Here is a 26,381-nt window from a genome sequence, read left to right as displayed (position 1 = left end):
GGAAGAGAATCGAGGAAGGTGCTCACACAAAGACAGAGAAAATATAACTGGCGTTAATATACAGAGGGTGTCCGAAATAACACCCAATAAAATACTCACTCTCAGTCTGCTTTATAAGACTACCTACCATATAGGTATATATACCATATCACGTTAAGCTCATCTATTGCTACACCATTTATAAGCCCTTCTCGACCATATTCACAATTGGAAAGGGACCACCATAGGACCACTGTGGACCAGATATTATATAAGTTATGGAGAGTTAATCTGGGGATGCATTTGAGTGAACAGTGTAAACACGATCTGGCCAAAGTAGATGTAGATGCACTAAATGTCCAAAAGATTGTGGACACCCCTTCTAATGAATGCATCTTGCTACTTTAAGTTGCACCTGTTGCTGACACTGATGTGCAAATGCACACATACACACACACAGCTTATGTAATCTCTGTAGAGAAGTACTGCCAATACAGTAACATGAACATTAACCTATTAGCACCATGTCTAATGCCAGGCGTTGGTTGGAGGGGTATAAAGCCCCCCAACATTAAGCTGTGGAGCAGTAAAATTGTGTTCTCTGGAATGTTGGATGGTGCTCCATCCAATACTTTTTGGATAATTTGAGAGTTGAGAATGAGGTGGAATGCCGATCATCCAACATCCTGACCTCACTAATGCTCTTGTCACTGAATGCCATCAAATCCTCAATGCAATATTTCACAATGTAGTAGAAAGCCCTTTTCCCTGAACAGTAGAGACAGTTATAATACCCATGATTTTAGAAGAAACAGTTAATGAGCAGGTGTCCGAATACTTTTGTCCATATATTGTGCCGTAATCTGAAGTCACTGGCATTTGCATTTTGCATTTGCGAGTTACTATTGTAAACCAATCAGATGACCAGGAGAACTACCTGTAAGGATTTTGACAACAGTTAGTACCTGTAAACCAGAGTGACTATGTATATGGTAATTCTAATAAAGTGGCCACTCAGGGTAGTAGATTTGCTAACACTGTTGTTGGACATGCAGACAGTGGTTCCTATCAGCAGTGACAAAATGAGAATGTTTGTGTGTGTGTTTGTGTGTGTGTGTGTGTGTGTGTGTGTGTGTGCCTGTCAAAAAGAGTGAGTCAGAAAGGGTGTGATTACTGTTGTGTGTGACAGTGATTGGTTATCAGAGTCTGAAGCCGCATGATGGATGCTTTCCTTTTAATCAATGGTTGCTGAATTCATCCCCCCGCCACACACACACACACACACACACACACACATGTGTGGTCTTCCTGTGAATTTGGAATATGTTTAAAAAGGATACATTGAATTATTTCTGCTCTAGTTACACCACCATGATTTTCCTGTGTGTGTGTGTGTGTGTGTGTCCCCTAGTGGGACTGGTTGTCCAAGCTCCAATCTGTTACACCTGTCACACACAGTCCCTTGCTGTTCTTCTCACATTCACATACACACAAAGCACACATCACACAATTCTCTCTATAGCCTCAAGGTTATAATACATTAGAGAGAGAGAGGTCAGAATGGATGAAGGCAGAGTAGGTGTGTGTGTGTGTGTGTGTGTGTGTGTATGGAGAGAGAACAGTAGAAAAAAGGAGTGGAAGAATAAGATGTAGGGGAGGAGAAGAAGGGTGACAGTCAGGGAGGGAGAGATGAAGAGATAGAGGTGTATGCGTGTGAGAGAGTTTATGTATGTGTGTGTGTGTGTGTGTGTGACCTCTCTCCTCAGGCTCATGCTATTCAGAGCAGTGTGTGTAATTTGACTCATTAATTAAGAGCGGAAGTGCCTACTCACAGCTTCAGCAACTACACGGCCTTTAACCATCCAGCACTACCTCTCTCTCTCTCTCTCTCTCTCTCTCTCTCTCTCTCTCTAGGAGCACACATAGCATACTAGGGGGTCAATAATGTTTAGTGTTCGAGGTCAGTAGTGTAACAGTATAAAGAGTGTTACAGGTCAGTGGTGTAACAGTATGGAATTTGTTACAGGTCAGTGGTGTAACAGTGTGGAAAATGTTACAGGTGTGGAAAGTGTTTCAGTGGTGTAACAGTGTGATATATGATACAGGTCAGTGGTGTAACAGTGTGGAATTTGTTACAGGTCAGTGGTGTAACAGTGTGGAAAATGTTACAGGTGTGGAAAGTGTTTCAGTGGTGTAACAGTGTGATATGTGATGCAGGTCAGTGGTGGAAAAGTGTGGAAAGTGTTACAGTGGTACGGTGGTACAGTGTCTCTCTCTGTCACTCTTTCTCTCTATCTTTCTCTCTTCCATCTTTGTATCCCTCTGCTATTCTTTCTGTCCCTTTCTCCACTTTCCCCTCTCTCTCTCTCTCTCTCTCTCTCTCTCTCTCTCTCTCTCTCCCGCAGCCTGTGGTTTGCGCTCTGTTTCGGAAAGGTCAGTTGTGTTTGTTTTGCTCTGCTTGTCCTCTATTGCATGTTGAAATGAGTGTGCGTCCTCCAGCTGTGATTGACGGGTAAGTTGCTCAGTAACAGCAGTGAGAGTAACTGATTGGCTGAGTAAGTGATTGGCACTCTGTCACTGCAGCACTAACAGACAGAGGTTCAGCTGCATATAATCTTCATAGAAAAGCACTGCCAATGCAATGGGTTGCTCTGGAGCAGCTGCACATGAGCCTAATGTCACCATGCCCAGTGCCAAGAAACAACTAGAGGGGTATAACGCCACACCCCCCAGCATTGGGCTGTGTTCTGTGGAGTGATAGAGCTTCATCCAGTACTTTTCAGTACCAACTATCAATAACCGGCCTCGCTAATGTTCTTATGGCTGGATGCAATCAAAAAATTCTTATAGTACAGCTCATCAAGTAGCATTTTAAACTACAGAGTCAATGGGCCTCGTTCACCAAGAAATCATTAGTGAATGTCCGAACATTTTACTGTTTTAGTAAAGATTTTATTCTTCAGAACGGTTGGAGAATAAGGTCCAATGTTGGCAAACTAATGCTAATACTAATGCAGAAAGTGTGAATTCTTTGGTGAACCGTTTCATGTAATATCTTGTGGAGTCCCACAGGGTTCTATTTTGGGGCCTATGAAACTGATGGTAACTATGACATTAAGGTGGTAATGAGAGCAGATCAAGGGGTCAAGGGGGTTAACCTAAACTGAACTTTCTGGGTGTAATTGGGAAAGTTCAGTTATACCCTGTACTTCTCAATTTCAGATTGTCCAATTGATTCAACTCTGATTTAAAAAAATGGAAATCTAGACTAGTTTCAGGAGTTGGAGTGATTAGTCTCAGGTATTTTAAAGAGGAAATCAGCACCCCTGACAGCTCATATGAGGCCTATTCAAAGTGAATGAAGTTTTACATCAAACCTGATATTTCTGTAGCGGCTGCTTTCTGCTCTCTTTCTGCTCCGGCTTTAAATCTCTCCCTCTTTCTTCAAACCCTTAAACGTCTCAGTCAATGACAGCCTTTCCTAATCGTATTACCCACTCAGAAAGCATCAGAGAGTGTTTCAGACCATATTATTCTCCTTCTTTCTCTCTCCCCCCCTCTCTCTGGCATGACTGTATTGAGAACAATATTGCCAAAGCACATATAGGAGCACATTGTAGTTCCATAATTATAGTCTGAAGTCCATCCGTTTCTCTGCATACTTTTTCACCCTATTCTTCAATGGTCAGGACCCCACAGGACCACCACAGAGCAGGTAGGTTGTATTTGGGTGGTGGGTCATTTTTAGCACTGCAGTGACACTGACATGGTGGTGAAGTGTTAGTAGTGTGTGTTGCGCTGGTGGTACGAGTGGATCAGATACAGCCGTGCTGCTGGAGTGTTTAAACACTGTATCCACTCACTGTCCACTCTAATAGACACTCCTACCTAGTTGGTCCACCTTGTGGAAGAGACAGAAGCAGCTGTTGCACAGTTTGTGCTGGTCATCCTCTAGTCCTTAATCAGGGCTCACAGGACGCTGTTGAGTGGATGTTTCCGGTTGGTGGACTGTACTCAGGGTGACGCACCCTGCTAACTCACTATCACCATGTCAGTCAGTGTTACTGCAGTGCTGAGAATGACCCACCACCCAAATACTACCTACCTGCTCTGTGGTGGTCCTGTGGGGTCCTGAGCATTGAAGAACCGGATGAAAGGAGGTTAACAAAGTATGCAGAGAAGCAGATGCACTACAGAAGTATATACTATATGGTAAGTGGAGCTGAGTTTATTTCAAACCAGGGGTGGTCATAATGTTCTGATATATACTGTTTCTCTCTGCATCTCTCCCTGTTCTCTCTCTCTCTCTCTCTCTCTCTCTCTCTATCTCTCTCTTTTCTCTCTCTCTCTCTCTCTCTCTCTCTCTATCTCTCTCTCTCTCTCTCTCTCTCTCTCTCTCTCTCTCTCTCTCTCTCGCGCTCTCTCAGCTGGACTCTTTAATCACAGTGCTGCTCGATGGTTTGTGACAAATCGTCTGCGTCTCTGTATATGTGTGTGTGTGTCCTTCCTGCTCGATTGGCTGATTCCATTCTGGCGGTGTGTCAGTGCTGGACATTGGTGATCAGTGCTGATGGTCGCTGTGGAGACCTGCGGGCAGGATTCAGGGCATTACTGCTTACAGGACTGAGGAGAGAGAGACATACACCATTAACCTGCTAGTGACAGTGTGTGAGAGAGAGATAGAGAGGGAGAGAGAGAAAGAGAGAGAGAGAGAGAAAGCGAGTGAGAGAGAGAGAGATAGATCTATATTACTAAAACACATTTGCTCAATAATAATCAGGAATGTTTCCTGTTCTGGTTTTGATAGAGTGAACAATGTCCTGGTGGACAAAAGTATTGGGACACCTGCTCATTCACCGTTTCTTCCTAAATCAAGGGTCTCAGAAACAGTTTATCCTGCTTTTGTTGGAGTCTCTACTGTCCTGGGAAAAAGGTTTTCCACTAGATTTCAGAGGTGAATTTCTGGAGGATTTGACTGTATTCTGCCATAAGGGCGTTAGTAAGATCTGGATATTGTATGATCACCATCCCACCTCATCCCCAACTCATCTCAAAAGTACTGGATGGAGGCACCATCCATCATTCCAGAGAACACAGTTCCACTGCTCAATGCTGGCACGGTGCCAGCAGGCTCTGTATGTTTATCTGCTCCAGAGAGTCCTATTCTATTGACAATACTTATCTACAGGGACTAGACAAGCTGTGTTTGTGTGTGCATTTGCACATCTGTGTCAGCAATGGGCACAACTTACAGTGATGCATTCATTAAGAGGGGTGTCCACAGACATTTGGACATATTGTGTATCGGTATTAAGAGCACATCCCCAAAGTGGTGGATGGCCACTTCAGCGCTGGGGAGCAGTTGGGTGTTAGGTGTGTCCAGTATGTGACCAGTACATCGTAAGGGTGGGTCTGGTAGCACCATATGAAGTTCCCATATCTTCCCACAGGTCATAATGTACAGGGGTGTGAGGGTCACAAGAGTGACCAGCTATTTGTGGGGTTAATAAAGGTGACCATCTGCATCAAAAAACACATAGCCCTCCTAAAAGCAAGACTCCTGAGCTGTAGAGGGCAGCACTCAAGCTACTCCACCTTGTCCTGAGTGCAGCCTGCTTTCCTGACATCTGAAGCTATGGACCTCCTACCACGGTCCATAAGATTCTCTCTCTCTCTCTCTCTCTCTCTCTCTCTCTCTCTCTCTCTCTCTCTCTCTCTCTGTTCACCAGTGTGGTGTGTACAGGAGGATATGGACTGTAAGCTGGCTGTAACTGGGGTTAATCCTGACTTATTAAATAAAGGATTACAAGGACAGTGAACACACACACACACACACAAACACACACACTCACTCTTGGGGGACAGAGTGGGCTCAGGGTATTGGGTGGGCATGTGACCACATCCCAGCTCAATACACACTCACATACACACACATGCACACACACTGACTGATTTATGATCTATATGCTGTTTATAGAGGGTATGCACTTGACATCACAGGTGGCATCGCCACGCCCACTGAGTGGCAAAAAAAATGTCTGAGTGGCAGCGTTAGTGATCAGTGTGAATGCTGCTAAAACACATAAATGAGAAAGAGCTGTTGTGTGGCTAATTGTACAAATTCTACAAATTCAGCAAAAAGCTCAAGAATAGAGAAGCTATTGGATTGCTGCAGTTCTCAGAAACAACTGAAATCCAGGCACTCAGTGGTGAAGTCATGCTCTGAAAACAGGTGGGGAAAAAAGTAAGCCCACTGCAGTTGCAAATTTAGCAACATGCTAAGTTCGATAAAAAGGGAAAGCAAGCAAACCTGGATGAGACCAGTCTACTAAATGTGCTGAAAACAGTGGAAAGGAAAACACTCCTCAAAGCATTCACTCGTCTCTGTGATCTCAGATATGAAGCTTTGTCCTCTAAACATGTACAATTTGAGCCTCGTCCAGTTAGCTCGACATTCCTGGCTACACATCGCTCTCCGTGGAGCATTGGTTCTTTGGTAATTGGGATGGATCTCTGTCGAGTCCAGCTGCCTTTAACTTGAGCAGATGACCGGTTGTTTCATTCCTGGTTTGGCTGTTTTCCCCAATAAACGCAGCCACTCAGTCTGACTAAAGGGGGCGTTGCCCCGTGGGAATGTGATTGAATGTCAGTGCATACCCTCTATATAAACTGCGCTCTTTTTGAATATTTATCTCTGTGTTTTGTTATTGAATTTGTCGTCCCTCAGAAAAGTGGATCTTCTCCATGTCTCCTTTTCTTTCTTCTCTTCCGTTCCTCGCTCGTTTCAGGGAGCAGATTTCCCCTCTCTTTCTCTCCACAGGCTGCAGACGGACCTGCTTATTTCCCATTCAGATCAGCCTCTTTTTGAACATCTTATTTGTTTACTTTTTTAACAAGGTGTAATTATGACATAAGAGGAGCTGACGATTATCTAATGACTGTTTTTATCTAATAACGTTCAGAGCGCACTGGGGAAAGAGACACTTGATCAGTTGCATCGTTAATTTATTGTCTCTTTGTCTTTGTCTCTCTCTCTCTCATGCATAATCTAGAAGTGGAACAGAAAGGTAAAGTAAAATGTCCTCTTTTTCCCTCCATAGTGTCATTCCCAACCAATTCCATTGCCGATCCTAAATGTAACCTTATCCTCTGTATAAAGCATTTATAAGCGCTTTATAAGCAGACATTGCTGAATTGGAGCATACCGTGCCCAAATTGAAGGGTCTAATTTAAGCGCTTGTGAATGTTTTGAGCTGTTTTCATGAATGTGTGTGTGGTGGCTGTGTTTGGGGGTGGGGAGTTGTTTAGTAGCTGGTGGTGAACATGCTTGGTCCATCGATACCATCCTCATTATCACAGCTGTCACTGCTTTGATTCCCCTACTTTGCTGCTGGCTACACATACACACACACACACACACACACACACACACACACACACACACACACTTACATACAACAAGCAGATATTTACTGAGATTCACTCATGCATGGAGACATCTGCATCCAGATCACTGTTTTAATTACGTGTACACACACGCAAGTTATTCGTTGCAGTTAATTAAAGGGCCCATGTCATGCTGTTAGTAAACAACTAATGCCATGATAAGCATGAACATATGTATATAAGCTCCTACAAAAATACTCACCTTGTATGTTTAAGGTCTTGTTGCCTTGTTGGATGTGCGTAAAATTGGTCAGATGTTAATTATTGGCAAAAAGAAGGACTGCATTTAGGTGTGCTAAAGGCCACAGGTCAACCAGCAGTGGCAGAATAACAGAATGGCCAAATAACAAAACAAGGTCCATCACCACCAATTCCTGAAAGACCACTCCACAGAGAACTGCATACCATCAACATATGTAACAGAGTGGCATGCAAGAGCCATTTGCTCCCTTCTGCTCAAGAATGACAAGACTTTCCTGTAGAAGTGGAATTCTGCCACTGCTGGTAGACCTGTATAACCGTACGCTTCCATACACCTGCAAAATCAGCAGCTTCCTTTACACTATGGTCTTTAGTACGCCTAAATGCAATCACATCATTTACATCTTCTTTTCACTGGACCACCTCTAGTCAGTCTATATATCCCATCGCACACCCTGCAGGTAATTATAGCCTGGTCATCCTTGTTTATCGTTATCTGCAGGAGCCTGAAGTTACTAACAGCTTAAACATGCAAGGCTGATTTCTGGTCCTGGGAGCTTATAGATGGATAGATGGAATTAATAATACTACATACATAAAACTGAAGAAAATAAATATATTAAAAATTTAAAAAATAAAATAAAAATAATGTGTAAAATGTAATGAATGAAAATGCAGAAATCTTATGAGGCAATAACTTAGGACATAAGCACACCCTTTCACATTTCCGGGTTCTGACTTCCGTCGGTTTCTGTTAGCTAGTACTTTTGTTTCCGGGCACAGTCTGACAAAGCTCATGCAAAGACCTAAATAGATCCAGGCAATTCAAAATGCAGAGGGTCCTAGTTTTGTGAGTAAATATTGTTGTTCAGCTGCGTTGCGCTAACCATCAGTACGTGTTACTTAGCAGCTCTGCTCATGTGCATACACACAATCTTTAATGTTTTCATCGGTTTCCCCTGCTAATTCTGTTTCCTCCCTTCTTAGCTTACTGCTATTATATGCTTGAGTGTTACAATAGTATGCATAGCAAATCAAATTAATTAAAAAATGATTTCTTCATCTACCTTATCTATACCCTGCAGGCAACATACAGCGATTGGCCTGTGGGCAACCAACACTCTACATTGATTTAGGCTATCCAATGCCCATACTTCTTCTGCTGGAAGGATTTTCTCACCTGCTGTGTCATTAAGGCAGTTATACCTAAAAATATACACTATGGCAGCACACTTTCACAAGGTAGCACTACTTGCGTTCATGTGTGCAGCTGTCATGTCGCTTTGCCGAAAGTGACGTCGGGTCAGTTCATGCTCAGAGGTGGCGCTGTACCCTGACGTTTCTCTTAGAACAGCTTTCAGACCAGATTTATTTAAGAACATATGTTAACAGCCAGGATAAGGAGGAGAACGTCAATTAGGAAGTGAGCATATCTTTAGTATCTGACCATTACCACACGTCTCCACCATCTCCTGGTATATTCGGGCCTAAATGGCAAAAAAATATCTTTGCTTGAGATATAATGAAGGTCCTCAAGACAAAATGTAATGCGCCTTACTGACGAGTATAACCAGATGTGATTTTACCCTCTTGATGGCATCTGGGCATGGAAAGGGTCCACGTCCCCTTGACTGGGATTTTTCCTACTCCTCCACGCAGAAGTGTTTCAGGGGGGTTCTTTCACCCCACAAATTACCCCACCGCATCTCAACAGAATTAAAATCTGTGGAAAATAGCATCCTAATCCCTGACTCTGTCTCTGACATTTCAATTGATACTTCCGTAATTGGATCTCATAGCATCGCATCGTCTTGAGCTAGGTTTCTTATTATGTGTCCTGTATTGACTTCTGCAGCCCAGTGCAGTCTACTCTGCCCTGCACACAGTAATCAATACAGCAGCCAGTGAGCTGTCAGCATTTTAAATGACAGTATAATGATGATGTGTGTATCCGTCGAGCTGAAGACAACAGGCAGAAAACATAGCAGCAAGCTATCTACATGCTACACACACACTCTCACACATAACACACTTACTGGCCACTTTATTAGCAATGCCTTGTAGCTCCACCTTGCTGGTTTACAGTATCCACACAGGATATTTTTGGCTAGTAGCCACTGAGTGTAAGTACAAGGTGTTTCTAACAAAGTGCTTCCTCCTCATCTTCCTTTAGAGTGGGTCTATTGTGGTCTCTGTGAGTTCTATCTGAGTGATGTTGGGATCTGGGAGCAGATGATCTTCTCCAGGTCAAAGTTCTCACACCTCAGCTCAGACTGATGTGAACTGGGTGTCCTAGTCAACACTCTGCAGGGCTGGAGTGTGAGAGTCTTGGCTTTTAAGACCAAGAGTGCTCTGTGTGTGTGTGTGTGTGTGTGTAATGCCACAGAGATTAGCGGGCACTAATGTTTCTTCTAGTCCAGATTCTTCCTCTGTAAAAGCTCACGCCTCAGAGAATGAACTGTAGTGGTGCATTTAATCTTTCTCTCTTTAAAGCAGCAGTCTTTTGGATGGTTAAACTCTGTGTGTGTGTGTGTGTGTGTGTGTGTGTGTGTGTGTGTGTGTGTGCTTATATTCAGAGAGCAGTAATAAAGTGGACATTGTGGAGATCACTATAATATACAGTGAGTCCAAGAAGTATTTGATCCCTTGCTGATTTTCTTCGTTGGCCCACTAATAAAGACATGATCATTCTATACTTTTAATGGTAGATGTATTCTTACATGGAGAGACAGAATATTAAAAAGAAAATCCAGAAAATAAATCTAAGGAATATATATTAATTGATTTGTATTTCATGGAGTGAAATAAGTATTTGATCCCTTAGTATTCATTAGCAGTTCTGGCTTTTACAGACCAGTTAGACACTCCCAATCAACTTGTTACCTGACCTGAAGCCACCTGTTCTCACTAATCACTTGTGTGAAAAACACCTGTCCACAGAATCAGACAGATCACACAGATTTCAAGTCTCCAACATGGGTAAAACCAAAGAGCTGTCACAGGACCTCAGAGTCAGAATTGTTGACCTTCACAAAGCTGGAATGGGCTACAAAAAGATTAGTAAGGTGTTGGATGTGAAAGTAACAACTATTGGTGCAATTATCAGAAAGTTTAAAGAGTATAACATGACAATCAACAGACCTCGGCCCGGTGCTCCAAAGAAGATTTCGCCTCGTGGGGTGGCAATGATGCTGAGAACAGTCAGAAATCGTCCTGCAACCACTCGGCAGGAGTTAGCAAATGACCTGAAGGCAGCTGGGACCACAGTTTGCAAGAAAACAATTGGCAACACTTTGCGCAACAATGGATTCACATCCTGCAGTGCCCGAAAGGTACCCCTGCTGAAGAGAGCACATGTGGAGGCGCGCCTCAAGTATGCCAATGATCATTTGAAAGATGAACCAAGTTATTGGGAGAAGGTTTTGTGGTCAGACGAGACCAAAATTGAACTTTTTGGCCTCAACTCCACCCGCCATGTGTGGAGGAAGAAAAATGCTGCCTATGACCCCAAGAACACTGTGCCCACCGTCAAGCATGGAGGTGGAAGCATAATGTTTTGGGGGTGTTTCTCTGCCAAGGGTACAGGGCTACTTCACCGCATCACTGGGAAGATGGATGGAGCCATGTACCGCACAATCCTGAGGGACAACCTCCTCCCCTCTGCCAGGGATCTGAAAATGGGCCGTGGTTGGGTCTTCCAACATGATAACGACCCTAAACATACAGCAAAGGCAACAAAGGATTGGCTCAAGAAAAATCACATTAAGGTCATGGAGTGGCCCAGCCAGTCGCCAGACCTCAATCCGATCGAAAATCTATGGAGGGAGCTGAAGGTCAGAGTTGCCAAGCGACAGCCCACCAACCTTCATGATTTAGAGAGGATCTGCAAAGAAGAGTGGGCCAAAATTCCCCCTGGTGTGTGTGCTAAACTTGTGGTTAACTACAACAAACGTCTCACCGCTGTGCTTGCAAACAAAGGCTTTGCCACTAAGTATTGAGTGTGTTTGGCAAGAGGGATCAAATACTTATTTTCCTCATTGAAATACAAATTAATTAAAATATATTCTTTAAAATTATATTCTGGATTTTTGTCTTGATATTCTGTCTCTCCATGTTAGAATATATCTACCATTAAAAGTGCAGAAGGATAGTGTCTTTATTAGTGGGCAAACAAAGAAAATCAGCAAGGGATCAAATACTTCTTGGACTCACTGTAGTTGGTGCTTTTAAATCTTGTAAAGAATCCCTTTATATTCAGCTTTACGATGTTAATTTAGTACATAAGAACTGCTTACGTCATGTTTATAATACCTACAGAAGTACTATGTTAACACCATGCTTGCATAACTACTAGTTCAGCTTCACAGTTATTATGCCTACATAACCATAAATTTAGTACCATGTTTATAATGCCTACATTAGAACTACATTAACACCATGCTTACGTACGTACTAGTTCACCTCCACATAACCATAAATTTAGCACCATGTTTATAATGCCTACATTAGAACTACATTAACACCATGCTTACGTACGTACTAGTTCACCTCCACATAACCATAAATTTAGCACCATGTTTATAATGCCTACATTAGAACTACATTAACACCATGCTTACGTACGTACTAGTTCACCTCCACATAACCATAAATTTAGCACCATGTTTATAATGCCTACATTAGAACCACATTAACACCATGCTTACGTACGTACTAGTTCACCTCCACATAACCATAAATTTAGCACCATGTTTATAATGCCTACATTAGAACTACATTAACACCATGCTTACGTACGTACTAGTTCACCTCCACATAACCATAAATTTAGCACCATGTTTATAATGCCTACATTAGAACTACATTAACACCATGCTTACATAATTACTAGTTTAGCTACACATTACCATACATAATCATATATTTAGTATCATGTTTATAATGCCTATAGTAGTACTATTGTAAAACTATGTTTGACACCTAGATTATTACTATTGTAACACTATTTTTATAACACCTACATTAGCATTATTGTAACACTGTTTATAAAGCCTACATTAGTACTTTAGAACTTTAAAACCATGTGTATAATGCATCACTACGTATAACACCTATATTATTCCTATTTTGGAACCATGTTTATAATGCATTATAAATTTAGATACATATATTGTGGTGTAGTATATGTTATACATTAGTACTATTGTAACACTGACCTAGGCTAGTGCTACTGTAACACTATGTTTGTAATGCATACAGTAGCATTATTGTAACACTGTTTATAATGCCTACATTAATACTATTTCAACACCATGCTTATAATGTTAGAACTGATTTAACACAATTTTTACACAAGCACAGCTTTAGCATCATGTTTATAAAGCCTACACTAGCATATCCATAAAGCCCTGTTAATAATGCCTACATAAGCACTGCTTTAACACATTTCCTTCATAAGTACTCTTTTAGCTCCACATTTATAATACCTACTTAGACATACATTTAGCACCATGTTTATAAAGTACTACTTTAACTTTATGTGTATAATGCCTACATATCTTTTGCCATTTTGCCATATTTATAATGTGTATGTTATCATACCATGTTCATAATGTCTACACAAGCATTTCCTCCTAATCACAATTATCATAATGTTAACATAGGCAAAATGTCAGCAACATGATTACAGTACTTTATTGTACCTGTTTCTAATGTCAACATTTCTTCACCGCCATGTTTATAATGTCTGCATAAGCACTACTTGAGTAATGTTTATAATCCCTTCCTAAGTCTTAAACCATACTCTTTTGAATAGTGCTTGAATATTGGTTATATCTTTAAGACCATACAGTAGGATTCCCCATGAATTATGCATCAAATGTAGGTGTAATTATAAATATGTAATATCTTTTTTTACCATGCCATAATCCACTTAAAGTGGAGCGTTCTCTTAGGTATAGGGGTAAAAACTTTATCCTTTGACCTAATCACAGTAAAACTTTCTTTATGAAGATGTCTTTTCTTGATTTTTAAATCTTCCGTCGCTGTAGGTTGCCCACAGGCCATAAGCGGAGCTGTCAGCTTTCAATTTTGGTGAACAAAAAGGAGAAAAAAGCAGGAAAGTTGTACGTCAAAACAGTCTAAAACAGAGTCGTGGGGTTCATTTAAGACTATAGAAACTTTGAAACTTTTCCTGTCCTCCTGAAACTGTAATTATCAGTGATGTAGCAATGAAACTCAGCTACATTCATCAGCTGTACATATGAACTCCTCCCAACTCCAGTGCAGTGCAGTATTTAATTATCAACCTCCGCTAACTGCCCTCTCTGCAGATCGTATTGTCTTTGGTATCAATCGATGGCATCAGCTCAGTACAGGAAATGAATAGGAATGAGATGATGTTTCTAATGTAATCTTTTTAGCCATATGGATCGGCAAGTGCAGTCCAGCTCTACGGAAAGAAAGTTACGATTGTGAATGCCTCCTTTGGTTGAGATGCATCTCGATTCCTCAGAGATTCTGTAAGCGGAGGGCTGGGCGGTTATTAGTTTTGAGCAAGCAGACATTATAAATCAAAATGACACAAATTGACCATATCTGCTTGGACTTAGCGATGGGAGGGAATATGTTCAGATAGTAATAAATATAAAGTAATTATTGTGTCTCCGAAGCCACCGCCTGGCTTGACCAACTGCCAATAAGACGCCCGGGCCTATTTATCAAAATTTACAGCGCAACCTTTGCTTGGGTAAATATGAGGCATTTTAGCTTCACGTCAACATCTGAGATGGGGCTCGGAAACAGAAGGGCACCTCAGATTCTAGTCAATGGCCATGGGGTAAAAGGTATTAGTTTAAGACCTTTTCAAGAAAAGGTTCTTTAAAGAGTATAGATGGTCAAAAAAGCCTTGTGTTCAAAGTTTTGCACTAGAGCTACAAGGCTAACAAGTTCTGGAGGCTTAGGTGCAACAGTTAGCATTGTGTAAACTGGATGCCTACATCATCATCAAGTTATTTGGCTTGAGTTATTAGGATTGGGCTGCCAGTTATTTTCTGAAAGGAGTTTACTCAATTTACTCAATTCCCCCCTCATTCAATCTAATGAAGTCGGCCAACCAAGGTATGTTTGGTGTCCAAAGTTTGCTGTACTAGTTTTGCACTGGAGCTACAAAGATAATGTAGCAAACTGCTAATGGAGGTCAATTTTGGGAAATTGAGTAAATTGAGGTAATTGAGTAAATTGAGGCATTTGAGTAAATCAATTGAGTAAATTAAGGCACCTTAATTGAAGGTAAGGTGCAGACCAGTGGTTCAGGTAAATCCACACTTACTTATGTAACTCTTACTACCATGCTCCTGTAGTATCTCCTCTTGGTGTAAGCTGTTGTTTTCATTTCATCCTTCCTTCTGCCTTATGCTCCTTTCCTGTAGACAGTATTCCTGTGGAAAGTCCTCTTGAGGGGCATGTACCTGTGCAACCTTCTCTACGAGTTTCTCTCAAAGTTTGTAGAAATAAATGATCACCCACACAACTCTGCAAGATCTTTAATGAGATCTACTGGAGACTCCTATGCATTTTGACTGTCAACTCTAGTTGACCACTCCTGCTCCACATAATCAGTACTTTTGATTGGACCTTCACGTGTGGTTGGTGGTGTTGGTGGCTGCTGTTGTAACCTGTTGTTTTCACTGCATCTTTCCTTCAGCTTATTTTCCTCCCCTTGTGTCCGCAGTCTTCTTGTGCCCAGGCCTCCTGAGGGGAGTGTACCAGAGCGAGCATCTCTTTGAATCAGACCACCAGTCAGGTGCCTGGTGCAAGGACCCTCTGCAGGCTTCTGAGAAGATCTACTACATGCCTTGGACACCTTATCGCACGGATACCCTCACAGAGTATTCCAGCAAGGAGGATTTTGTGGCTGGCCGTCCCACCACCACGTACAAGCTTCCTCACAGGGTGGACGGCACGGGATTTGTGGTCTACGATGGGGCACTTTTCTTCAACAAGGAGCGCACCAGGAATATTGTCAAGTTTGATCTTCGGACTCGCATCAAGAGTGGCGAGGCCATCATCGCCAGCGCCAACTACCACGATACTTCGCCCTACCGTTGGGGAGGGAAGTCTGATATTGACCTTGCAGTGGACGAAAACGGTCTTTGGGTGATTTACGCCACTGAATCCAACAATGGACGCATTGTGATCAGCCAGCTCAACCCCTACACCCTCCGGGTGGAAGGTACCTGGGATACGGCCTACGACAAGCGCTCGGCCTCCAACGCCTTTATGATCTGTGGAATCCTCTATGTGGTAAAGAGTGTCTACGAGGATGACGACAGCGAGGCCACGGGCAACAAGATCGACTACATCTACAACACAGAGCTGGGCAAGGATGGATACCTGGACATCCCTTTCCCAAATTCCTATCAGTACATCGCAGCCGTGGACTACAATCCCAGGGACAACCTGTTGTACGTGTGGAATAACTACCATGTGGTCAAGTACTCGCTGGATTTTGGAGCGCTGGACAGTCGACCAGGTAAGATATATTGCTTTAACTCGAAAGGTTGAAGTGGTTATGAGTGGTGCCTTCACAGCAAGGCTATAAAATTGCCTTAACCCTTCAGTATAAATAAATCTAGGTGTCCCCAGGTTTGGCTAGATGGCAAATCCATCAATTGTCCTGTAGCTTAATTGCCCACCCACGTTCACTTGTGTAGCCTACAGTGTTCTGTACAGTGTTCTGTAAAGCTAAGCATGTTCAAAGCCCCTGCAATTAACAGTATTTTGGATTTCCTCACAACTGCCGGTTTGAAAGAAACAATGTAAAGTGGTTTACCTAACAGGTGAAAGTGAGGCACTGGGTGTCAGAGAGAGCCCGTGTTGAATGAGTGGGCAGTAGGGGGAGTAATTCAATCGGGTAATTGGTGGTTTTAGTGAAAGCTTTGCCTGTAGCTTCGCTAAAACTAAGCGTGTGGGGGGATGAGGGAATGTTAGGCATGCTAGCACTGCCTCTATCTGAATGGACTCTGTAATTGGGGGAGCAAAGAGCAAAGTTGTCGCTCAGGAAATTCTTTTTTAGCTTGAAAAAAGTAACAAGAACTGGAATGTTGTCATTTTTTCATGGCGCACATTTGCGCGTGGGTTGGTGGTAATTAGGAAGGCAACGATTTCTCTATGTGCGACATTCGATTTGGCTCTTAAAGAATAAAAAAGGGAAAAAGGACTTTAATAAACATCTCTGGCAGCTGTGAAGGAAATATTGCTACTTCTGTGCAGTAATTGCAATGGAGAAAACATGAAGTTCTAATTGCTTGCTGTGCTTCACTGGGGCACCGAGGAGGACTTTCTTAGCAGAGCTGTCATAATTGCTGCTTTAACGTATTTATTTATTTATTTATTAGATTTTTTTTCACCAAATTGCTCCAGATATTGCAAGAGGCAGGACCGAATCCTTTGACACCGACTTTCCTTCTTTAGCTGGTCGAACTTTGTCGTATCCTGACCTGCCAATGAGCTCGTGTTTAAAAAGCTGAACTTGATCGCCAGCATTGGAGACAGAATATCTGTCCATCCTCTCTCTCTCTCTCTCTCTCTTGCTTTAATTCTCTGGCTCTCTCTCTCATTCTGTCTCTCTCTCACTCTCTCACCCGCTATTACTCTCTCTAAGGCTCTTTTATTCTCTCTCTCACTCTCTTCCTCTCTCACCCTCAATTACTCTGTCCGTCTCCTCCACTCCTCCTCTCTCTCTCTCACTTTCTCCTCACCTCTCAACCTCAATTTCTCTCGCTCTCTCTCGCTTACTGTTTTACCTCTCTCTCTTGTTCTTCTCCCTCTTTCTTAGCTTCCCCTCTCTAAATCCCTGTCTCACCTTCTCTCTCAGTCTCTCTCTCTCTTCCTTCCTGTCTCTATCTGTCTCTTTTTTTCCCTATCTCACCCCCCCTCTCTCTCTCTCCCTCTCTCTCTCTCTCTCTCTCTCTCTCTCCCTCTCTCTCTCTCTCTCTCTCTCTCTCTCTCTCTCCCTTCTATTCCTCACTATTTTGTCCTCTCCATTAAGCACAGTGGTGATGAGTTTATGAGTGTGTGTGTGTGTGCGTGTATGTAAGCATTTGCCTGTGCTCTGTGAACAGCGGGGCGGGAGTGTCCGTGCCTAATTGCCTCTCTCTCCTCTGGCTCGGACAGAGGGGCAGCAGTGAGAGAGCTGTTATTAAATGAAAGGCTTTAAAATGGTGATATTACACACATTAGCCACGCTGAGCACAGGAAGTGACCTCATCATGCTGTGCCAAGTGTCCTCGCTCTGAAAATGAAACCTCCTGCACTCTGGTACACTAAAATACACTCTCCCGTAACCCCTAAACCTGCAGCCCTGTGATTCACTTATTCATCCTCACGCCACCAGTCCACTCACACCTCTCATCAGCGTGCTCCTGCTGCTGGTGGACGCTTCTACTGCTTCCCAAGCGTTTCTCCACATATCAGCCCATCCTGCACCGTGTGGTGCAGCAGAGGTGTGTGCTGACATGAATAGGATGAGTGAAGGCAAGCTGCCGGTTGATGTCTACTGTAAGACGTACTGTTAAAGAATACTGTTAGTATTTCCTGTGAATTGTTCAGTACCTACTATAAATCATTCAGTAACTAATATAAATCATCAAGTATCTATTATGAATTATTCAGTAACTACAGTAATTTGTTCAGTTTATTGTACCAGTCATGTATTTGCCACTATGAATTACTCTAATGTGAATAAATTAGTAAGCACTATTATTATTTATCCAGTTACCACTATGAATTATTTAGTCACTGCTATAAATGATTCTGAAACTATTATAAAGTATTATGTAACCACTATGAATTATTCAGTGTCTAATATAAATAATTTGGTAACCACTATGAATTATTCAGTGTCTAATATAAATAATTTGGTAACCACTATGAATTATTCAGTGTCTAATATGATTTATTTACTCACTGCTATGAATGATTCTAAAACTATTATAAATCATTTTGTAACCACTATGAATTATTCAGTAACTACTATTAGTTTCGTTTATTATACCAATCATGTATTTGCCACTATGAATTACTCTAATGAATAATATAATCAATCTATATGAATAATTTAGTAAGCACTATTAATCATCCAATAACCACTATGAATTATTCAGTAACCACTATGAATTATTCAGTAACTACTATGAATTGTTCGGTGTCTAATTTGAATAATTCTATAACCACTATAAATTATTGAGTGTCTAATTTGAATAATTCTATAACCACTATGAATTATACAGTGTCTAATATGATTAATTCTGTAATCACTATGAATTATTCAGTAATCACCATTAATAATGACTACTGATTAATAATTACTACTAATTAATATGAGTAATACTACTAAAATGAATGATTCAGTAACTATTATAAATCATTCTGCACTATTAATTGTTCAGTAACCACTATGAATTATTCAGGGTCTAATATGAATTATTTAGGACTATTATATAATAATATAGTGTGTATAAACATTTCATATCAAATGTGTCCATATATGTAAGTGTATGTGATTGTGAATAGGTGGTGTGTGTGTGTGTGTGTGTGTGTATGTCTGTGAGTGAGCTGTATCAGGCTGATGCAACCTGTGCCCTGTAGGTGTGTGTGAGAGTGATCTGCTCTCTCACTGGAGCATACAGAGAAGGGCAACCGAGCATTGAATACACACTGCCGGCACAGCTGTGCTCACACACCTGTGGAAGTGTATGCAGTGTGTGTGTGTGTGTGTGTTGTGTATGGGATAGTGCTTCAGTTACAAATTTCTGAGACTTCTCATCACATCTCATCCAATCAGGAGCGCTGATCCTGCGTCAGCCTGTTCATGATGAACGGGAGTGTTATACATTTAGGGGGTGTAATTACTCTATACTATATGGACAAAAGTATTGGGACACCTGCTCCCTAGTGTATTAAAATGAGCTTATCCTGCTTTTTATAGTAAGTGTCTCTACTGTCCAGGTAAGACATTTTACTAGACATTTACATTGCTCTGAGGATTTGACTGCATTCAGCAACAACAGCACTAGTGAGCTTAGGCCATTGCATGATCACCACCCCACCTCATCCTCAACCAACTCCCCAGCTCATCCTAAAAGTACTGGATGGAGCACCATCCATCATTCCAGAAAACACTGCCTCACAGCTTCAATGCTGGTGGGCTTTATACCCCTCTAGCCCACGCCTGGCATTAGGCAGCATGGTGCCAGTAGGTTCATGTTTATCTGCTCCAGAGAGTCCTATTCTATTGACAGCTCTTCTCTATGGGGACTAGACAAGCTGTGTGTGTGTGTGTGTGTGTGCGCATTTGCTCATCTGTGTCAGCAATGGGTGCAACTTCGAGTAGCTGAATGCATTCATTGGAAGGGGTGTCCACAACATTTGGACATTTGTCCAATGTAATTCAGTGCCTTCAAATTCAGCAGTATAAAATCACTTCATTGACTAAAAGGTCATCGTTGTTTATCAAATATTGTTAATTTCAATCAGCAAAAATAGATGAGCAGAGCTGCATCCCTGCCCACGTCAGATTCTTGTCCTTGGCAATGGCCTCATGAGTGCTCGTGATGAAAAGAAAATAATCGATTATTTTCATTTTTGGTTCCATAGAAAGGAACGATGTTCACCTTGAGCACTAAAGGGGGTTTGTGTACTGCCGTAAACACAGAAGCAGGGACATGTCCCTCAAGATTTCACCAGAAATGGTTGGGTTGTATCTTTTTATTGAGGCTGTGTTTTTTTTGTTTTTTTTTTGTCTGAAATGTGCATTCAGCAGTTGCCAGTACTGGAGTGTTTTGTTCTGTGTGTGTGTGTGTGTGTGTGTGTGTGTGTGTGTGTGTGTGTGTGTTCATGCCTGATTTGCGTAGCCACATGAGCGTGAGCGCCATCATTTTTCATCCTCTTTGTTTTTCTGTCACAGTTTGAACAGGAACATCTACAGGGCTTCTTAGTGCTGCCTGGGCAGCCAGTGGAGAAAATCCGCTTTCTACACACACACACACACACACACACATTCTTTTTCCTCTCTTTTTCTTTTTTCCCTTCTTCGTCTCTCTCTCTCTCTCTCTCTCACAGTTGTTCGCTCTCTCCAGTCGAGTCATCTGCAGGCCCATGCAGTGTTTTAGGCTCTCACACAGTTTAATAGGGACTTCATTCTAAGGCTGGATTTACATAGTGGAGCTATAGGTAGCACTTCAGTGCAGGAATGCACTTTATAAGGTTGCTAGGTGAATGCTATGGCATTTCAGACAGATGCTATGGTGTTTGCTTTGATGTGTCTAGGTGGTTACTATGGTGCTAATTGCTATGATGTTGTTAAGTGGTGGCTATAGTGATGCTATAGTGGTTTCTTTGGAGTTAGTGGCTGCTGGGTGGTTGCCATGGTATCACGGGTGGATGCTTCGGTGTGGCTATGTGTTTGCTAGGTGGTTGCTGTGGTGTTCATAAGTGGTTGCTAGATGAGTGACGTAAGGTGTTTGCTATCCTCTTGCTTAGTGGTTGATAGGGTGGTTTTAGGCAGGGTATCCCAGGTGGTTGTTATGGTGCTGCTAAAGACCCATCATCTGTTGACCTTCAACCCTTTCCAAACTGCACACCTGTCTCTGTGTGCAGTAATGGTGTTCAAAGCTGCAGCTGTTCAAGTAGCAGTCTTGGTAACATCAGCACAGCTACCTAGCTATTTAAGCCCACTGTTAACCAGCAAATAAGCAATGCTATTTTGGCAGACATTATCATTCTGACTGTATGTAGCTGCTAAGTACCATGCAAGTTCCCAGTGAATCGCAGGAGACCTTTAATGTTGGGGAAATTCAGCTTCAAGCATGTTAGCTTCAAGCAAATTAAAGCTGTGTGAAAATGTCACCCTGTAACGCTAGCTTTAGAGAAGCTCTGTGTGAGTGTCAGTGCTGCAAAGTAAGAGTTTAGGAGTAAGGAGTGTGTGTGTGTGTGTGTGTGTGTGTGTGTGTGTGTGTGTGTGTGAACAGTGTGTGTATGCGTGAGCAAGCTTTGAGCTGACCTCATGCTCCTGTCAACTCTGACTCCGCTCACTCCATGTGACCTCTCTCGCTGGCCTCTGGTCGTGAACTTTTGACCCTGTCCAGTTAGCTCTGCACTGTTCACTGGTTATTCTTTCCATCTCTTTTCTCAGCTCTCGTTAGCGTGAGATAATGGCGGAGGTGGAGTGTGCTTGGGATCAGAAAGATTAAAGATCAGAGCCGATGCGCCTGAAAGATGCAATTGTATTTATTTCTTTCGTTTTTTTCTGCTCCAGTGTTCCACACATGGCTGACAACTGTAAAAGGAAGAAAGGAATAAAGGATGTAAAGCTAATGTTATACTGACACTATTGAAACACATTTACATTTATGGTATTTAGCTGACGCTCTTATCCAGAGCGACTTACAGGGTTACTCATATTACACAGGTGGGCCAATGTAGTGTTAGGAGTCTTGCCCAAGGACTCTTATTGGTGTAGCGCAGAATAGTCACCCAGACCAGGAATCGAACCCCTGTGTTATCTGTTGCGCCACACCAACCACCAACCAAACGCCAACAAACACAAAACTATTCACTGTGGCATTTACTTTAGCTAGCAAACGTTATCCAGCAACAGACTTTCCAGGTCTGTTGTTTTTTTGTTTGTGTGGCACTTAATGGATGTATTACTTCTATTCAGTCTTACTTAATAGATGGAGAACATTAGTAAGTGGAGCAAGAACACATCGATGCCTTTGATCTTGTTGGTGAAGACTTTTGAATGTACAAAGGAATCTCTGGACCCTTGTAAAGAGGACAACTAGGGACAAGATCGATAGATACCCTCGGAAATCATAAAATCATGAACACGTTTGATGCTTGTAAGGCTGTCAGGAGCTTCATAACCGAGACATTTCTCTGTTTAAGGATGTTCTGGTGTTAGCTTCCCTTCCACCAAATAGCAAGAGCAGACATTAAGACGTTTGGGTCGACATTTTAAATCTATTGCCTGCAACCATAGACGCAGGTCCTCTTCTTTGGAAGCTGTTGAGGGGATAGTAAGCGCTAGTAAGTGCCTCATATCACTCTGATCTTTTTGTGTTGCGTTTGTAACACTGTGGTTTAAGTCAAATTATTGAGCCCTCCCATACCCCCATTGCTGTCATTGAAAATAATGAATAGTGGCGGTGAGAATGCAGGATTTCCACATACAGAATGAATGGCAACTGTAGAAGCAAAAATGATTGTGAAATCAATGTGAAATCCCAGACATTTTACACAATTTAGGATTTCCCTTCTCCCTAAAAAAGGAAGTATTAGGCAAAAAGGGATGTCTGGTCCCCCTGTAATTTGGTGAGCACCAGATACTATTTAGTGATCACTACATAGTTTTAGATGATCACCAGATACTATTACTCAACCATTATATACACACAAGGTCCCTTCAGAGGCGCTGTAAGAAACAGTACATCATTTTAATTAAATGTTTTGGTGAAAGACTAGCATTAGTAAGCTTGCTTTAAGCTTGAATGAGCCAAAATCTAAGATGATGGCATATAGAAATGTCCACAATATTCGTTTAGATAGAATAAGTGCCACTCATTTAAGAGGCCTGAGACCCCTACTGGTTCTTTATGACCATTTCTAGGACATTTGTGAAAGATACAAAACCAGAGTCTAAGGCTATGTTCAGACTGCCAGTCCAAATCCAATTTTTAGCATATCTAGATTGTATCCAGATGGACCTTTAATTGTCTAGACAGCAAGAAACCACATGAAATCAGATTTTTTTGGAGATTTGTACAAATGCTCCACACTCTTGACGCTGAAATTGGATTTCCATTTTTTTTGTGTCACTTGCTTCTGCGAATGAAAGCAGCTTGTTAGCGCCTATCCAATCTGATCACTTGCAAACTCCATCATCTCGCCAGGTCTGATTTGAGAAACAAATCCGATTTGCCTGCAGTCTGAACAAAGCCGTAAGGAGTAAAGCCAGTGTCCCTACAGTGCAAGCTAACGTTTGCTAATATTTTATGTGCAAATGCATGTCTGTTACTGGGACTGCCATGAATAGAATCTAGCCCATATCATCACACACACAAACACACACATATTCATCTATAAAATGTAATTATACAACATGTTGAAAGGTTATAGATCATTACTGCTTGATAGTTTACATGGTTTTTGCGTTCTGTGAAGCTAACTTTACAGAATGTGGCATGGCTCAGTGGAGCAGAGCTCCAGTTTTGTTCCAACTGCAATCCAATTCATTTTTGGCTCTTAGTTTTCATCCCCTTTACCGTTTCTAATCCCTGAGACACACACACACACACACACACACACACACACTGTTAAGAAAAGTCCCCTGCTGTTTCCACTGGGACTTTTCCTGCTCCATTACTTGCCATAGTGCAGCTCTGAGAGGCATTGCACATATCGACTGTGGTTAAATGTTCGGCCTGTCTAATAACTTCTGCCTCAGTCAAATCAGAAAACGGTAAAACTGGCCAACAGTGACATCAGAGTCCATCAGACCCTCACCTTCAAGCTAGCTCTGACTCACAGACAGCTCAGACATGAATACAGCACTGAATGATTAGGATTATGAGGCTGATCATAGTCCTCGCTCCCTCTCTCTATCTCTCTAGGTTTGAGACCTTTTAATCTCTGCCATCTGTAGATCATGGCTCTCACCATGGTGTGTTTGGCATCAAAAGACACACACTCTCACACACGTACACCCAAATACACACACTGTCTACTGTCTGGCATCCCCATGTGACAAACACACACTGCCATCTGTGTGTGTGTGTGTGTTGTCTTGTATTGTGTGTTGTCTTTTGTGTGTGAATGTGTGTGTGTGTAGCTTAACACTCAGTGTCAGAAAGCTGCTGTAGTTGACAGCTACTTCAGTGATCAGAATGCTAAGCTACTAGCCAGACTGCTCAGACAGACGCTGAGTGTGTGTGTGTGTGTGTGTGTGTGTCTGGGTGCTTGTTGAAAAAGCTATAGGAACTTATAATCGGGATTTTGGAAAGCAGTTAATTAATTCATTGATATTAATGACCTCATTGTACTGTAGGTTCACTGCATACTTCTGTCCGTCGGTCAACCGGTCACCTCAGCAGTCCGTGTTTGTGTTTTCCTTGAATGCGCACCCTGCTGTAGAGTGAATCCTACCTCCTTCACGGCGTCTCCAAAGGTCAAAAGCTTCTTCTGCTGATGGCTTTAGGAAATGGGTTTTGCTCTACCCACCGACGTGATGAAGGACGTTCAAACTCTGGTAGCAAAAAAAGGATATTTAGGAACACAATGTTTTCAAATCATAAATCAAACCAATCTCATACAGATTTCCCACCGTCTTTTTGCCATTGAATCACTGTAGGTGTGATGGCACAGAAACCAATCAGTGAATTTAGTTCGAATTTAAGTATTTGGACTGGCTGGGGAATTAAAACTGATGGAGACAACACCCCTGTTTTATTGGATTTACACAAGGTGGATTTGCGCAAGGTGACACTGGTCAGTTGGGAAGGTCATCGAAGAACACCAGTTGGAGACGTCCTTTGCTTTGGGACGTTATCATGCTGGAAGTAGCCGGCACCCAGAATTAGGTGATTAGGTGACGAATCCAAAGGTCAGAAGACTCCCAGGAACAGCTCCCAAAAAACTACGAACACCTCAGAACATTGAGGTGGACGCTTAAGTCTTATGGAGTAAAGCTAATGAGACACAGGTGGACTGGGTGGAGGAGGGTCCGATGAGCTCTGTGGAGCACGAGGAGCCGTGGCCAGTGGTCTGATACGTTGATGGCAACATAACCTCGTCTCCTCTGCCCTGTCCACATGTATCTGGACATTCTTAAAAACCTTTTTTGGCTGCATTTTGACCTCCCGTCCACACGAAAAGCTGGTTTTCAGAGTTTCAGAGTTGTTAATAATTATAAAATTTCAACCACCAACAATATTCAAATAGGCTGTAGCATTCAAGCGATGCCTGATTGGTATTAACGGAATGAATGAGGTGTCCAGGTGTTTCTGATAAAGTTCAAAATCCACTCCTCAAGCTGTGCCCTGGGGCAGGAGTGTAAAGGTAAAGGTGCACGTATTTGTCACTGTACACTGTACAGCGAAATGGGTCCTCCGCATTTAACCCATCTGGTAGTGAACACACACTCACACACACACATGTGTTAGGGGCAGTGAGTACACACACACACCCAGAGCGGTGGGCAGCCAACTCCAGCGCCCGGGGAGCAGAGAGGGTAAAGGGCCTTGCTCAAGGGCCCAACAGTGGCAGCTTGCCGAGCCCGGGAATCGAACCCACAACCCTGTTATCAATAACTGTTATCAATAACCCGGCGCTCTAACCGCTGAGCCGCCACTGCCCCTCTATAGGTCAGTGTGTGAATGAGGGAAGGAACAGTGAGGTAATGACAGTTAACTGGAGTGCTTGATGTCATGTGTAAGTGTGTCTAAGTGTGTCTAAGTGTGTGTGTGTGTGTGTGTGTGCATGTATACCCACGCCTCTCTCCTTTACACCCTCTCCCTTGCCCTGGGCTGTCTAATGGAGGCAGCTTGAGCAATTAAGCCGTAAACAGCAGCCCGGCTCAGGTCATTACCGCTGTATCATGTCACATTAGATCACTACATTAGCATCACTCTGCTCCTCTTGATTCACTGCCACTCTGAGGCTAGCCGCTAATGCTAATCACTAATGCTAGCCCTGAG

The 26,381-nt window shown here is 42.4% G+C and overlaps 1 protein-coding gene across 14 annotated transcripts in view; it reads left to right on the top strand.

Moving 5' to 3' along the window:
• LOC140547107 (adhesion G protein-coupled receptor L3) overlaps positions 1-26,381 on the top strand; it is a 423,620-nt gene that overhangs the window by 261,590 nt on the left and 135,649 nt on the right. For all 14 annotated transcript variants that reach the window (XM_072670638.1, XM_072670640.1, XM_072670645.1 and 11 more), the window contains one exon: positions 15,359-16,159. In XM_072670638.1, the coding sequence (XP_072526739.1) occupies positions 15,359-16,159 (801 nt within the window). The remainder of the gene's footprint in view (positions 1-15,358; positions 16,160-26,381) is intronic.

Source organism: Salminus brasiliensis, chromosome 24 (genome assembly GCF_030463535.1).
Source record: "Salminus brasiliensis chromosome 24, fSalBra1.hap2, whole genome shotgun sequence".
Classification (NCBI taxonomy): Eukaryota; Metazoa; Chordata; class Actinopteri; order Characiformes; family Bryconidae; genus Salminus; species Salminus brasiliensis.
The sequence above is the reverse complement of the archived record's forward strand: the minus strand, read 5'-3'. Positions and strand labels throughout refer to the sequence as shown.